This window comes from Delphinapterus leucas, chromosome 3, assembly GCF_059928025.1.
Source record: "Delphinapterus leucas isolate spDelLeu-1000000601 "Yukka" chromosome 3, BTC_Dleu_Yukka2, whole genome shotgun sequence".
Taxonomy (NCBI): domain Eukaryota; kingdom Metazoa; phylum Chordata; class Mammalia; order Artiodactyla; family Monodontidae; genus Delphinapterus; species Delphinapterus leucas.
In genome coordinates, this window is record NC_143131.1 from 126,993,452 (window position 1) to 127,009,745 (window position 16,294).

General features: G+C 36.5%; 1 protein-coding gene across 15 annotated transcripts in view; it reads right to left on the bottom strand.

Moving 5' to 3' along the window:
- CSNK1A1 (casein kinase 1 alpha 1) overlaps window positions 1-16,294 on the bottom strand; it is a 48,822-nt gene that overhangs the window by 13,710 nt on the left and 18,818 nt on the right. For 11 of the 15 annotated variants that reach the window (XR_016392808.1, XR_016392806.1, XR_016392805.1 and 8 more), the window contains 5 exons: window positions 11,652-11,778; window positions 8,515-8,613; window positions 6,014-6,097; window positions 1,518-1,657; window positions 59-137 (listed from right to left, as the gene is read on the bottom strand). Coding sequence is in view for 8 of the 15 variants with exons in the window: in XM_089909537.1 (XP_089765663.1) it covers window positions 59-137; window positions 1,518-1,657; window positions 6,014-6,097; window positions 8,515-8,613; window positions 11,652-11,778 (529 nt within the window). In the remaining 7 variants the exon portion in view is untranslated. The remainder of the gene's footprint in view (window positions 1-58; window positions 138-1,517; window positions 1,658-6,013; window positions 6,098-8,514; window positions 8,614-11,651; window positions 11,779-16,294) is intronic. The other 4 variants (XR_002646908.3, XM_089909539.1, XM_089909538.1 and 1 more) reach the window with 2 other exon arrangements.

Here is a 16,294-nt window from a genome sequence, read left to right on the forward strand (position 1 = left end):
TCTCCAATGTGTATTTGTATTCTTAAAACAAAAAGCTGGTGATGTGAGTCTGGTTTACCTTTAGTCCTTGCCATGGCAGGCTGGTTCTATTAAAATACATCAAAACATATCCTAATGATTCCATGTCATCTCGGCGACTAGAAAAGAAAATGTAAATTTAAAGGCTGGAATTATTGTGAAGAACATGTGAAAGAAAGCCAGGTACACAAGAAAAAATGTTTCCAAGCAAGGAGAGAAAGTAATTTGGTATCTTGTGCAAGGAGTTACTCAGTTAAGGTAATTTTAAAAAAAAGTTCCTAATGGGTTACTTCTAAACAAAATTTCCTCACAGAATCCAAAATTATAAAATCCAACACGATCCTGCAACTTAACTTTTAAAGAGCAAAAAGAATTTAGCTAAATAACTTTATAAATGAGGTTAATAAAGATGGAAGAACCATCTAGCAGGACATAAGTTTTACAGAAGCTCACAAAGATTATTTAGGGATAACTCTGAAAAAATTAACAACTTTAAGCTAATTAAACATCTATATGAATATATACACAAACACATACACACTTACACACATATTCAGACAGATACATGTACTTAAGGACTGGTAATGGCCTACAGAAGATGTGAAACTATAGTTTAACCAAGGGTACTCAGATATTCATGGCTATTCCCTAAGCTTAAAAGCTCATTCTCATGAAGTTCCATAACCTGGAAGCATATCATTTCTACGCTTATTTATTTATATATTTTTTGTGGTACGCGGGCCTCTCACTCTTGTGGCCTCTCCCGTTGCAGAGCACAGGCTCCGGACGCGCAGGCTCAGCGGCCATGGCTCACAGGCCCAGCCGCTCCGCGGCATGTGGGATCTTCCCGGACTGGGGCACGAACCCGTGTCCCCTGCATCAGCAGGCGGATTCTCAACCACTGCGCCACCAGGGAAGCCCTCTACGCTTATTTTAAGGAGCAAAAAGAAAAATGATTGACAAAAGATGAAAAACTAGAATTCAAGTCAGAAAATAGAAAGACCACAGAAATTATGACAATGTTTAAACTAAATCCTATTCATTTATGTAGGGGTGAAGAGTAGAACGGGGATGGTCCACCAACCACATTTTGGTTTATTAGAAATCAGATAACATTTTCCTTGTAGAAATAACCAATACATTCTTCCCCTAAACTCAACTTGCTTCACTAACATATAAAAAGCCCAAGATCAGTATTAAGAAAAAAAGTATTGTCTTTAGCTGCAAAAAGAAACATAAAGTTGCATTTATGCTTCTAATTTCCATCATGCAATATTTTCTCCTCAAAAGACAAGCTTCAACAAAGAAAACAAAAAGGCCTCATTTAATCGGCTTCTTTGCACTGTCCAAAGCAGCAGATAAAAGGATTAATAAGTGTCTTTCAAATCTTCAGCCAAGAAACATCTTTAGATATTGTAAGAAACTAATTAAAATATTTTTAAAACCCATCAATGGCTTTTGCTATGGATTTGATAAACACATTCAATTTTCAAACTCACCTCTGTTCAATACCAAGATGTGCATTGATGCTAGCATATCGAGCAGTGCCAGTGAGATTTTTATCTTCTCTGTATGGTATGTGTTGCCTTGTCCTGTTGTCTCTGTACTTTTTGGCCAAACCAAAATCAATAAGGAATAACTTTAAAAGAAAATAAAGAGACATTAGGTTTCCAATCTTGTTCAGTTAAACTGCTTCTTACTCATTAAATGGCATCTATTCTATTTTGTTCAATTATATCAAAATAAAGCATCATAAACAGAACAGATAATGAACAAACTTAACACTCCAATAAGCTTTTATTAGTCCTCATCAATAAATCAAGTTAAAAAAATACAGTTAAGTCAAGTGGTTGATCCCTGTCAGCTGAACAATTTCATAGGCCAGTTCATTACACATTCAGGAGCCTGTCTTTGGAACCTCTAACATAGTGGAGAAATGTATACATGCTCAATATCAGAGTTGCTGACAAGTGTGCTGCATGCCATAATGAAGCCTGACATCCTGTTACACTGGTAAACAAGCATGGGGTTTTAAAAAACTAGACATAAGCTATCTGGAACTCTTCCATTCTACAAAGGCCACTCTTTAGTATGCCAACAGAATGCTCATTATCTAAAATAAGACAACTCTGAAAGTTGTATATTGACAACAAAACCAAGATTTTTATTTATAATAAATAAGCATTTTAAAACAAGCATGCATTTCATTTTATTTCCAACTGACATTTACGCATGTGAGCAGCTTAAGCTTCTGGAAAATATAACAAGTTGATCTAAAGTCTTAAAAAGCACTTAAGTATTTATTTATTTAAATAAAGGTGGCTTACAATCAGCAGTTTAAATGAGCTAACCAGAAACCAAGTAGTATTTTAGAACAAAATAATGTTTAGTGCTGTTTCATTTAAATGGTACACAGGGCGTAAGATACTCATTTATAATGTAGCTAATTTTAAAAATTAATTCAGGTTTACTCTCCATGATTAAAACTTTTATACAAAGAAGAAAAAAAACAAAAGTATTTTGGGGGGAAAAACCCAAAATATGTTCATATTTACCTACCTTCTAAATCAAAATAATCTTAACTTAAAATTTTATTTAGTCTTTATCATAAAATCACTTATCAAAAGTTATGTCTACAAAGTTTATCAAGCAAAGCAGGTCTATGTGCTCTTATACTACGTAGCCCTACACTATTCTTTTCTAGTTTACACCTAAATTTTGCAGTTTTTCTTCCCATTAGGCTGACATTAGGTTCCTTCTGCTGCAGTTTACAGTCTGTGATATACTGGGAAACATGACCACCTAGACTGTTAGGGTTTGCGTCAAAAAATAACTAAAGCGGGCTTCCCTGGTGGTGCAGTGGTTGAGAGTCCGCCTGCCGATGCAGGGGACACGGGTTCGTGCCCCGGTCCGGGAAGATCCCACATGCCGCGGAGCGGCTAGGCCCGTGAGCCATGGCCGCTGGTCCTGCGCGTCCGGAGCCTGTTGCTCCGCAACGGGAAAGGCCACAACAGTGAGAGGCCCGCGTACCGCAAAAAAAAACAAAACAAAAAACTAAAGCAAGTTACTGATTTAAGTGAAAAAGATATGACCAAGTGCTTCTTTTAGGAGGATGAAAAATGCCTATTTCAGGCAGGCACTACAACCTAGCCTTAGTTATACACTGGATGGGAAAGGCTGAGGTTTGAGCTTCTGTAACCATATTGACAATGAAACACTTATTTTCACCTGGTCTACTACAAAGAATGAAGATTAAATTTTCAGTAAAATGTAACTGGATAATGAAAGCTCTTTGTATGATTAAACTCACTTCTTGAACAACTGAATTATTATAAAATAGGGACAGGAAAGTTAATGTTATAAACCACTAAGAGAAATAAAGCTCATACTCTTTTAAGTTTCTTTCGATATGAAAATTGGCTCAGTACTCAAATATTAAAATGAGCAAAATATACTTATGTTAAGCAAAACAAAAATTATGACTTAAGTTCTACAGATTCACACTGAAAAGAAAACAAGGGAAAAACAAACCCAAAAGGACATCCAACTTCACGGCATTTAAAAACTCTCCCAAAGAATTATGTGGGGGCGTCCCTGGTGGCGCAGTGGTTGAGAGTCCGCCTGCCGATGCAGGGGACACGGGTTCGTGCCCCGGTCCGGGAAGATCCCACATGCCGCGGAGCGGCTGGGCCTGTGAGCCATGGCCGCTGAGCCTGCGCGTCCGGAGCCTGTGCTCCGCAACGGAGGAGGCCACAAGAGTGCGAGGCCCACGTACCGCAAAAAAAAAAAAAAAAAAAAAAAATTATGTGGGTTATGAATAAAAAGTGATTAGGCCATGAACTTTCTTCTAAGGATTATTTTCTAAGATTGCTTCCTTTAGTACTCCAAATGGAGGAGAAAACAGGAACAACTCTGACATGGTTATGTCTGATAGTTACATTCATGTCTAGATTCAACAGCTGCATTTGCAACTCAATAACCACTTTCTCACAACTACAAGACTGCTTTATAAAAACTCAGTGTTCACTAGAGTTCTTTCCTTCTACAATTCTAAAGGACAAAAACCTAACTTATTAAGAACAAAAATGGACAAACACTACCTTCTTAAGTATCTCAATCTTTAATATTAAAGCAAAAAATTTTTAAATTTTCTCCTATAAAAACTGAAAATGAGTCAGGAAAAGTAACGTCACTGATAAATAAAGGTATCCCATTTTAAGAGCAAACAACTGAAAACTACTTAAAATTTAAAAATTTTAAATCTCTTGATAGTTCATTACCTTCTGGTACCTATCATGCTTCTTTAGTCGCTCTCTATGCACTGAATTTAAAACGAGTAAAAACATATATAATGGGAAATATTTACATGAAACCATGTGATACCAAGGATACAACCCAACAGGCGCAGATATGTAAAGGTAAAACCAAAAAAGGAAAAGTCAGTATTCAACGTCATAAAATAATGTGTTTTTATAGGTCTGCATATGCAAAGAGACGTTTAAACTCTTCGGTTGTCAAGCTGCTTTTCTGTGGATTTTAACTACATGTTCTAAGTAAAATTTGTGGCTGTTTTAAAGAATGCAGCATATTTTTCAAAGGAATGTGGAAATGAGTTAATGTTGGGTACGCTGGGATAACTCCATTCAGCAGACGTGCCATTTTCTTCAGAAACGCTACTGCCAATTTTAGTTTTTGGTATTTACAACAGTTTTTCTCCTAACCAGCAGTCACATTTTCCTGCCCTTCAGGAAATTCACAAGATTACTTTTCCTTATAACCCAGAAAACCTATTATTAAATAATTATGTTATAAAATATAAGTAAAATGTGTGAATGTATATGGATAAGTAAAAATAGGGCAGTAAAGTTGCCTTACAATGTACCTAATTACCCACCATCCTCCCTCTCTGCCCAACCAAGACCTAGTTACCACAGTTGGTATTTCTTTGTGAATAAAAGTAAAATTGAATTCCTGAAACCGTTTTAACAGTGGGAGAACGTAGTTCCTGAAATAATGCTGGGCAGTATGGAAAAGGATTAAATGATTACCCAGGTGATACTTGTGGTTTAATAACGGAACTACAAAGTATGCTCACATATCAAATGCAACTTTTTTCCTTTTCTGATTACTTATGTCAATACTTACTTCTCAGTGTATACTAAATTGATAAAGATTCGTTCATTCAGGAGCTTCAAAGATTAAGTACCTAAATGGTGTGATTTTTTAAAATTATTTTCCCTTGTTTATCTGAAAATTCATACAGTAATAAAGCTATCTAACTTCTACAAAAGTAAATATGAAGAGTTCTGCTTACAGTTAAAAAATATTTGGAAAGTTACTGGAGTGTTTAGCCTGCTAAACACTAAATCATCAGGTTATGCATGTGTTTATCTTACATATGTGTTACTGATGGTAATTGATAAGTGCTTCAGTTATCGTTATGTTGTTAGAATACAGTATATTCTAGTTCCAGAGCATATAATGCTCTTTAAGCATTTTATGCCACTTGTTTGAAGCTGAGAGAATTCTTATATTGAGGTAATCAATTCTAGAAAAACTAGATCTGAGATCTGATCTACACTTACCTAAAGTACGCTAGGGGAAGGGGAAGAGTTGACGCAGAATATCATTCAGCAATAATGCAACTCCAAATTATTTTTAAAAATTGAACAGTCTATCTCAAGTTTACCATTAGGTAAAGAATTTCAATGGTAGATCAACATATTTCCTCATGTGGATGTTACAGATCTAAACATAATCCTGTTTTCATTTAGGTTTTCTCTAAATTTTACAAACTTTAAGCAAAAGCCACAAAGAAACATCTTAGTAATGTTATGTTTGCCAAGTATGTCTGAATAATGCCAACGTAAGAGGTGCTTGAGCAAGATCTACATTCTCCAGAATTAAAACAAAACAAAAATAATCAAAATAAAACAGTAAGAAAGAAAAGCACATGAATTTGGGATTGAGGTTGGAATAGGAGACAGTTTCAGACCTGGTTTAATCCTGAGAAAGATGGGTCCTGAGAAGAACTAACAGTCATGCTTCTTTTCCTCTTCCCCACTGGAGATTCTAAACACTAAACAGACAATAGAGGGTGGCAGTGCATCAAACAGTATTGCTTACATTGCAACAATGGCCGGCGCAGACAGGCAACACCGAGGCATTAGAGAAAGAACAGGGTAGCCAAATGCCATCCTTCTTCCACCAAGCACTGTAGCTTCTCAGTTTTCCAAATAAGAATCACATGCTTAAGAACATTTGAATTCTGGAAAATACTCAGGTTTTTAATGCCACTATATTGTGTCACTGCCTGAAACAGGGATAGCAATGGTGACATTTGGCTCTTTAATTTATTAATAAAAAAGGGGGGAATTTGGATCTGCAATCTTTGGTACCACAATCTGCCCTTCCCCTAAAAAAGATTGTACAGGGGAAAAAAATCTTCAGTAAGGAAGAGGTAGAAGGCATTTAGTCACCTTAAAATTTATTTTCATAAGCATGCAGGGCTGATTACTGGAAGAGATGAGCAAATTCACTATGATTGGAGTGACTACTCCTAAATATCAAATTCAGAACAATTTTCCAAATAAGAAATTTGACTTTAAAAATCAACCTCAAAAGCGCCCCCCACCCAACTCTTTACCCACAAATAGAAAACTACTGGAACAAGCTGACCGAAGAATCCAGTCTCATACAACTGGCATATTTCAAACTACAATACAGAAAACACTAAAAACCAACTACATAAACAAAACACTAATCTAAAATGTTCAAGAACAACATTTAGAATTTGAATCTTAGGTAGAACACTGCACTTCTAACCCTAGGGTCTCTCTGAATCTGTTTAACAGCAAAGCAGCTTCACAATATTCTTTTTAATATCTCTAAAAGAGGATACAAGATTCTAAAAAGGTTTACGTATCACTGGTCAATTTGGATTTCCTAACACAACTATGTGATTAATAAGCTATTTTAAAGGGGGGAAAAAAGCAAAGAGGTATTATCTAGGCCATCATTAAATTTAAGACAAAAACCATGTACTGCAATGTCAACATGCAGAACATGGATCACATGAGGATAATGGGTCTTTAGCAGGAAGAAAATGGGAAGACAAGGGCTGGGAAATGGTCAAAAGATTAGGGTCATACTGACAAAATTGCCCCCCAAAATTAAGACTAGTAATTTTTCAATTAAATTACCAGGTTTTATAGTAACAATTAAGAACCTGGATGCTTCAAAGAGAGAAGCCACATAACATTAAAAAAAAAAAAAGATGCAATTGGGAATGGCAAGAAAGGTTGTATGTAGATTTAAACACCTTCTATTATTTAAAGCTCAGCTTTCAACAAAAAAATTTAAATTCCTAAAACTTGGTCAGACCAACATTAATGTCTCACGCATTAACAAATAACACCAGTTCTAATGGTAATGGCTCCAAGTTGGCATTCATACAGGCAAACAAAGGTAAACATTTATAGCTAGACCTAAAAACACCAAACATTCCCTAATGGTTTAATAAAACAAATGGGAATGTTCCTTCCAAAAACAAAACAAAACAAAAAACACAAAAAACAAAAACCCCCCAAGTTGTCCTGAAGTTGAGAATTTCTATCAGATCATCAGATCATAACATGCTTAGTGCATTGCCAATGCTGCCTGTCTGCCCGAGCTCAACATTGAATTAATAAAAAAAAGCAATTCACTCAGTAAAACTAATCATTGCAGAAAAAATTCAACACAATTAGTTTTTAACTGCAATCATGCGTCACTAGCTAAAACCCAATCACCCCATAAATTCAATCATTCTGCAGCCCCCAATGAACACTAATTTCATTATATGTATGTTCATTTCACTTGTCTACACTTCCCTTTGAAAAGGAGAGGGGAAGAGGGTGGAGACCCCACCCAACTTGGCACCCAAATAAGAAACTGTCAACTACTTTTGAAGCAGGCCCAAAAGTTATCCTTTTGAATACACAAATCCAAGGACTGAAGAATTCTCATTATCAACCATGCTTAGTCAGCAAATGTTAACGCCATGGTGACAGATGGGTCAGTGGTTCCCACGCTGGCACAAGCACATATATTAAAAAAACCCACACTTCAGAGACAAAGGTTAAAATCTGATTTTTAGCATTCAGGAAGAAAAGTACATGGGGTTTTTTGTTTGTTTTTTTGTTTGCTAGATATTCGAATGAATGAAAAATAGATACAACTGTTCAATAGTTAAATAATATAGATGATTACATTTCACTATAAGCCCTTGGAATTTTATATTTCCATATAAATAACTAACCTTGGTTGGGTAAGTTGGAGAGAATTTATTTCAAGTTATTAAGTTAATAGATTATCCTTCTAGTACAATCTTTTAAAGCAATTATCAATAGCAAATTCAACTTACTATGACTCTTAATTTAAAGACTGAAAGTTCACCAAAGCAATTCTTGAAGTTTTTTACTCTTTGTTCCTTCATGCAAAGAACATGTGACTAACCTTATTACAGTGACGCCCAATACCCATTAAGAAGTTATCTGGTTTAATGTCTCTGTGTATAAAATTCTTTGTATGCACATATTCAATTCTACTGATCATCTGGAAAAAAGGGGAGGAGGGGAGAAAATTAAGTGATTTGTATTAAGTGACAAAAGAAAACATTATTTCTCAATTACTTCAATATGCCAATTATTTTTCAAGATCACAGGTATACTTTATTAACTTTGTTTAGAGTTCACAAAGACAGTGCTAGTCAAAATTAAAAAGAAAGGGCAACCAGGCACTGCATTTACCTCTAGACTGATGGATATATAAGCATAAACCAGAAGTGTTCTTTAGGCTTATTCTTTCACTATTAATGATTATAAACATGATAGTAGCAAAACATGACCTGATAGCAAAAAATGGTTTTATTTTTAAATTACAAAAGTAATAGATTTAGAATTGTTTCAGTTGTTGTAATAAATTATATAAAGTAAAAGCCAATCCTATGCCTCCTGACGTACCTATATAAATATAAAAACAGCCTGCTATTGCCCAGATCCATTTCCATGCTCTTATATACATACACACATAAACTCACTTGTGCTTGGGAGTAAGGGGTGTTGACCAACTGATATAGTAGCTATAAGTTGTTGTTATTGCTTTAAATTGAAATAGAAACGGTCCACTCACTTTATTCTTGTTCACTTGTTTTTAACTAATTATAACCCAAACATTCCTGCAAGTTGGTACCATACAATGTAAGCATGTAACTTTTTATACAAATGGGGACATACACACGCTGGGTTTCCTTTCTTGCATGCTTTTTGGACTCTCCCATGATTTTTCTCCATACTTGTATGATCATAGTCCAAAACTGAATAATAAACATGCCATTCTAACAAGCTTTTCTTAATTTCTTGGAAATTCTGCCTCGTCAATTGGTATGGTCTTAGCATTCTTTTTAATGGCTATAAATATTCTATGGCACAGATGGAAGTACTCCCCAATTATCCCCTAACTCACAGTATTCCCATTATTTCCAATATTCTCCCACCATAAACAATAATGCTATTAATAATACTTAAATATATCCTTACCTACTAGTGCTTTTATTTCTATGGGTTATAAGTCCCATACTACTACAGCAGAGTTGCTGGGCTGAAAGGTATGTATTTTTTTCATTTTGATAGGTGCCATCAGACTGCCCTTCAAAATAGCTTATAACAACTCATTTTTTTCAGCAGTAGTGTTCTTTCTCCCGCTAGCAAAGTTATTTCAGTTCTTTCTAAATTTTGCCAATTTGACAGGTACTGACCTCGCTTATTTCCCTAACAGTTTGGAAACCTGCTTGTTTTTACTGACCTTTTGGATTTAGTACTATTCTATGAACTGTCAATCTATACTCATCCAGTATTCTTTTGGCTTGTCCTTTTCTTGCTAATTTTTAAGAATTCTTTGCATACAACAATCTTTTATCAGTCATTTGTTATGTAAATAGATTTAAATTTTGAAAAATTTGTCTTAACTCTGGCATCTCTTCTGTAATAGTTTTAATTTCCAAATTATCAACTATGTCTACCTTTTCTGTAAAATACTTACAAGTTGTATCTGAAAGTGTTTTCCATGTGCAAAGGCTGCCAACATTATCTTTCTACCCATATGTTCTTGCTCTTCTAGTAGTATATGTCAGGATTCTATTTTTTACTTGGCCTCATTTTCTCTAGAGCTTTTATCACCATGGATATACAGATTCTAAATCTTACTCCTCTACCTTGGCAAATGTCTTTTGAAGCCAAATTGTAATCTCTGGCTTAAACTATTCATACTCTCAAGGAAGTAGATGTATACAATGTTCAAATAGCATCTTTAGGTACAGCAGCAACTCATGTATTAAAGAAGTAAAACAAAACCGCTGGCTCACTTATGTACATATTTGTCCTAGCTAAGAAATACCCATAACTAAACTATGAGTATTAACTCACAGGGGAAATGTGGGGCAAAATACAAATTAATAGCACAAACTACAGACTACTTCAAGTGTTGCCTGTCATCTACGGGGCAAGACTCAGCTGTTTCCTTCTTAAACAAATGCTTTCCTGCAACCCCCTTTCCTAAATTACATTCTTTCTCTGATGTTACTAGTGTATCCAATATATAGACTTCTATGACAGAACCCTTCCATTTTTCTCCACTAAACTCTACGCTCCTAGAGGGAAGAGTCTAGTTCTTATTCTTCTTTGTACATCCCAGTGTTAAGTACAATGGCAGTCCCCGAATAAATGTTCACTGTATGAATGCCTATGTGTTACTGAGCCTACAGAATACAAACTCTTTTATTAAGATTCATTCACATGTCATATTAAGAGGTTTTAATCATAAATTCCTTGACATTTACCTATTATCTCTGACCATATTATCTGTTTCCTCAAGGCTTGTTCCTGACCCTATTATTCCCCATCTTAAAATTCTTTAAAACTAATTTTCTTTTTTATTTCCTTTAGTTCAAAAAAATCTAATCTTTGGCTTTAAAACAATTTCATCTAATCTCCAGCCAATGAATAAATCTAATTCATGACATAAAAATTTCCCTGGTTTTGCTTAACTATTACCAATGGCCGAGAATCCTTTACTTCAAGAGCATCTACCTGGTCAAAAATTATTCCTTAAATTACTTCAGTACCTTATTTTCCTCAAAAATACACCTTTCATAAGGATTCAACACATAATACATAGCATTCAATTTGCTTAATTTAAACAAAATTTCAATATATACATATTTATCTATATTTATATACAAACGAACACTCCAAATCCTTTCTTCAAACAAAATCTTATAAGGAAACCTGCTACATTCAACACTAAAACAAATACACTCTATCTGATGGGAGCAGCTTGAAAACTCCTAGTCTACAGGTGTAATAAACTAGTATAATCCGTTTTCGTCCTATACCCATGGGAAAACATCTACAAGTCATATTAGAGTAATACACTTGAATGACTATACCTTAATATGGATCTTTTTTTGCTGATCCAAACGTTAAACAGTGACACATGGGACTATAATTCTCTGGTTTACACACATTTAAATTATAGTTAAGTAGTGGTAAACAGTAGTATTTCTTAGTTTTTATTCTCATAAAAGTTTCACATACCTGGTCAGCTAACATAAGTACAGTTTTCATTGTGAACCTTCTTGAACAGAAATTGAAGAGGTCTTCGAGGCTGGGTCCAAGAAGATCCATGACTAGCACATTGTAGTCTTTTTCCTGACCATACCACCTAATAAAATGAAAGGGGGAAAAGGGAGGGCATTATAAAAAGCTGATTATCACTTAACATCACCAAATTTTAAAAAATTTGAATAAGATAGTTTTTCCTCTCTGGTTAGGTTTTATTTAGGGTTAAGTTTTCCACTATTCAGTTGATGAACTCACTGACTGACTACATTGCCCAACACAAGGTAAAGAGATTTCTTCCTGTCAAGCAACCCATTGTCCAATTAAGTCAGTACTTGTGTGGCAGCCTTAACATTCCTCTTAACCAGGGCAGCTGAATTCTATATCCATCCACCACTGATTCCTGAGACGATGGGCAAGTTTCTTAACCTCACCTGGTCTTACTTTTTAACTGAAGAAATGAAGGAGATTCTACTAGTCATTCCAAAACGTTTCAGAAAGCAAAGATCCCTTTTACTATAACTCATGTTCCATTTCCTACCAGGTTGTATTAATAAGGAGTCACATTTTTGCTTAGTTCCCGATCACAGAAAACAACCATATTACCACAAAGATGACATTTGCTTTTTACTGGAAGAATCATGCTTTAATTATCCGTTGCTATATTACTGTGGATATACAATTTGCCCCCAATAACTCTAGGAATATCAACTGCTAAATTCAGAGACTACAAGAGCTGGAAATCACTGCAATAAATGATTTCAAGTTTCTATGTGCCTTTAAGTCTGGTAAGGGTAATTTCCTGAAAATAAGCACTACCGTTTTTATTTCAAACTTATCTAGATTATGAATTTTGCTCGAGGGACATCCCTGGCGGTCCAGTGGTTGGTTGGGGCTCCGTGCTTCCACTGCAGGGGGCACGGGTTCGATTGCTGGTCAGGGAACTAAGATCTTTTATGCCATGTGGCACAGCCCAAAAAAAGAAAAAAAAAGGCATTTTGCCGTTATTTAAAATGTTAAAAAAAAAACAAAACGAGGAAGTTATTTTAAAGCTAGACTGGAGTGATTTCTTTGTTAACTCTAATAAGAAATGATACCTGGATTTACCATTTGAGAAGTTTATGTGTTTTAAAAATATTCAAAACAGGGAAAAAAGGCTTAAAAAAATCTGTGTCAAAGGCATTAATGAGTATCAGTTTAGTGGAAAACTGTTCAGTGTTTTTGGTTTGCTTTATAATTTTATTTATTTATTTATTTTTGGCTGCGTTGGGTCTTCATTGCTGCACGTGGGCTTTCTCTAGTTGCAGCGAGCCGGGGTGGGGGGGGGCTACACTTCGTTGTGGTGCGCGGGCTTCTCGTGGTGGTTGATCTTGTGGAGCACGGGCTCTAGGCACACGGGCTTCAGTAGTTGAGGCTCGCGGGCTCTAGAGCACAGGCTCAGCAGTGTGGCACATGGGCTTAGTTGCTCCGCAGCGTGTGGGATTTTCCTGGAGCAGGGATCGAACCCATGTCGCCTTCATTGGCAGACGGATTCTTAACCACTGCGCCACCAAGGAAGTCCCCTGTTTAGTGTTTTTAGTGTTATTTCTTTTTTAAAATTTTGCTCTAATATGTTATTCTGTTATAAAAGAAAATTAAGACTGAAACTAGAGAATGGGGATTTAGTATCTTAATAACTATATTCTTCTAGAAAATGCAAAACCAGCTACTTAAGCATGGTCTCATATTCAGATCCAATGAATACGCTCCCTAGAATCTTATGTAAAAGATCGTAAGGTGACTAGGCTTAAAAAGCTCACATTCCTTCCTACGCTTTTGCTTCAGCTGTTCCCAAGGACTACTACTTGGCAAACATGATACACGAATAACTACCATCGAACACACAAAGGAATTCATTTTCACATGTCTTTGCAGAAAAAGGTAGCCTGATGGGGAAAGTTTCTGCTTAACCTTACAGAGATTGTGCTCACTAGCCTAAGAAATGCAACAGATGTACCAATCTGCTAATGGCAGAGTTGATCTGCCCTTATTGTACCTAAAACTATGTTCAAAGCTGCTGCAATTATCCCTTTTCAATCCTTTATTTTCCATATAGGAATTCAACACCCTTCACATACATTCCAACATTTACAACACTTTAAAGAAAAGCTCACAGTGGTGGGTTTAAGAATCTGCCTTCCAATGCAGGGGACACGGGTTTGATCCCTGGTTGGAGAACTAAGATCCCACACGCCACGGGGCAACTAAGCCTGCTTGCCACAACTATTGAGCCCGTGTGCCACAACTACAGAGCCCTTGCACCACAAATAGAGAGAAAGAAGCCCGTGAGCAGAAATGAAGAGTCCACTCACCACGATGAAAGATCCCACGTGCCACAAGTAAGACCCGACACAGCCAAATAAATATTTGTTTTTTTAAAAAAGATAAGTGACGAACAAAGTGAATAGCTTATGTTCTCCTTTCCTGATTCCTGTTTTGTTTTCCTTCTTTTTTTTCTTCTTTCTTTACTTAACGGCAGAGGCAAATCTGTGCTAGGAAGCTGTCAGAAACTTCAAAACCAGTCCTTGCCATTATAAACATCCAATACTAAGAACATGGCAGATTTTTAATATAAAAACCTAATTTATTGGGCTTCCCTCGTGGCGCAGTGGTTGAGAGTCCGCCTGCCGATGCAGGGGACACGGGTTCGTGCCCCAGTCCGGGAAGATCCCACATGCCGCAGAGTAGCTGGGCCTGTGAGCCATGGCCGCTGAGCCTGCACGTCCGGAGCCTGTGCTCCGCAATGGGAGAGGCCACAACAGTGAGAGGCCCACGTACCGCAAAAAAACACAAAAAAACCTAATTTATCTAGGTTTTAAAGAAAAATAAATGACTCTATAAAAAAACACCAAATCCAGAAAGAGCTAAGGCAGTGATGGGAAGTCACTAAAAATCAAAGGCAAAAGAGAAAGCACAAATCAACTCTCATAAGACTACATCTCATGTCTACATCAACAAATTTGTACCAATGGCTCCCTAACAAAATTACAATAAAGTGAATTTTACAACCATCCAATCCAAACTACAAACTTGAAATGCCAAAGGCACAAATTCATACTTCACATCTTCATGCAATCACACAATTTCATAAAGCACTTTGTGGGAAGTCATATGTAAAGTAAGTCTTTAACAGAATACTCTCATAATAATTAGAAACAAGGGGGCATTAGATGAATTCAGAAACACACTTTTAAAAAAACCAAACAGGACTTCCCTGGTGGCGCAGTGGTTAAGAATCCACCTGTCAGTGCAGGGGACATGGGTTCGAGCCCTGGTCCGGGAGGATCCCACATGCCGCGGAGCAACTAAGCCCGTGCGCCACAACTACTGAGTCTGCGCTCTAGAGCCCGCAAGCCACAACTACTGAGTTCCCATGTCACAACTACTGAAGCCCGCGCGCCTAGAGCCTGTGCTCCGCAACAAGAGAAGCCACGACAATGAGAAGCCCATGCACCACAAGGAAGAGTAGCCCCCGCTTACAGCAACTAGAGAAAGCCCGCGTGCAGCAACGAAGACCCAACACAGCCAAAAATAAATAAATAAATTAAAAAAAAAAACCAAACAAGTTATTAGGCATTTTTCTCCATATTGCTTAAGTGTATGAGTTTAAGACACAGCCCCTATTCTCAATATCAAGAAGACAATCCATAAAAAAACAACTAAAACATAAATGATTCAAAGGCATTTTCCTCCATGGTGCAACTACGGCACTTCTAAAATAATTAGGTCTTTCCGCTTAGAAATTGGTATTATAACTCTTTAAACCTAAGTGACAGGTGTTTCTTTCATTCCTCCTTTTGATCTCAAGGAATATATAACTTATTTCTCTAAATCTAACATCTCACACCCTCCCCATCTGTGCTTTCCACCTGTGTAACCCATCCCGACATTATTACACACAGATTAGGAGCCAGGAACAGCCTTCTGCTTATCCAAATCCTACTTACTCAGTTTCTACCTTCACCTCCACGTTTTCCACTTTTATTCTGCAAGCTGCTAACTCTCCATTTTCAATTGCAACATCCTAATACCCAGCTGCCAAAGAAATCTTCCTTAAGTAGCCTATCCCACATTGGTCTCCCGTTTCACAGAATTCCTATAGCCACTGACTACTGCCTATATCCAAGATCTAACCCCTTGACAATACAAATCTTCAGGTACTGTTACTTTGGCGTTTCTCTCTCTACACCTGTAAGATAAAACCTACTGTTTGTCTTATGTCTTCATAGAACCTGGGTAACGAGCAAGCACTAAGCTGATTCTCTGAGATCATTTAAGTTTGCAGACAATCTGAAACCCACAAACATGAAAACCTCACTCCTATTCTCCGCTTTCTAGGTGCCTTCAACCAGAAACTCAGGTCTTATCTTTAGACATTTTTCAACATAAGCAGCAATGTGTTGCTACTAAGTACACTATGGTAAAGTAATGTGCACACTGTAGGTAACTCAGATACTTATGAGATTAAAAACAAACTGGTTTGATTTGGACCTTATTCTTCCTAATAGTTTCAAAAGATGCAGAAGAATCAAGTAATTTAATGGATGAAAGCTAAAAAAAAGGGGAGGGGGCAAGGTCTC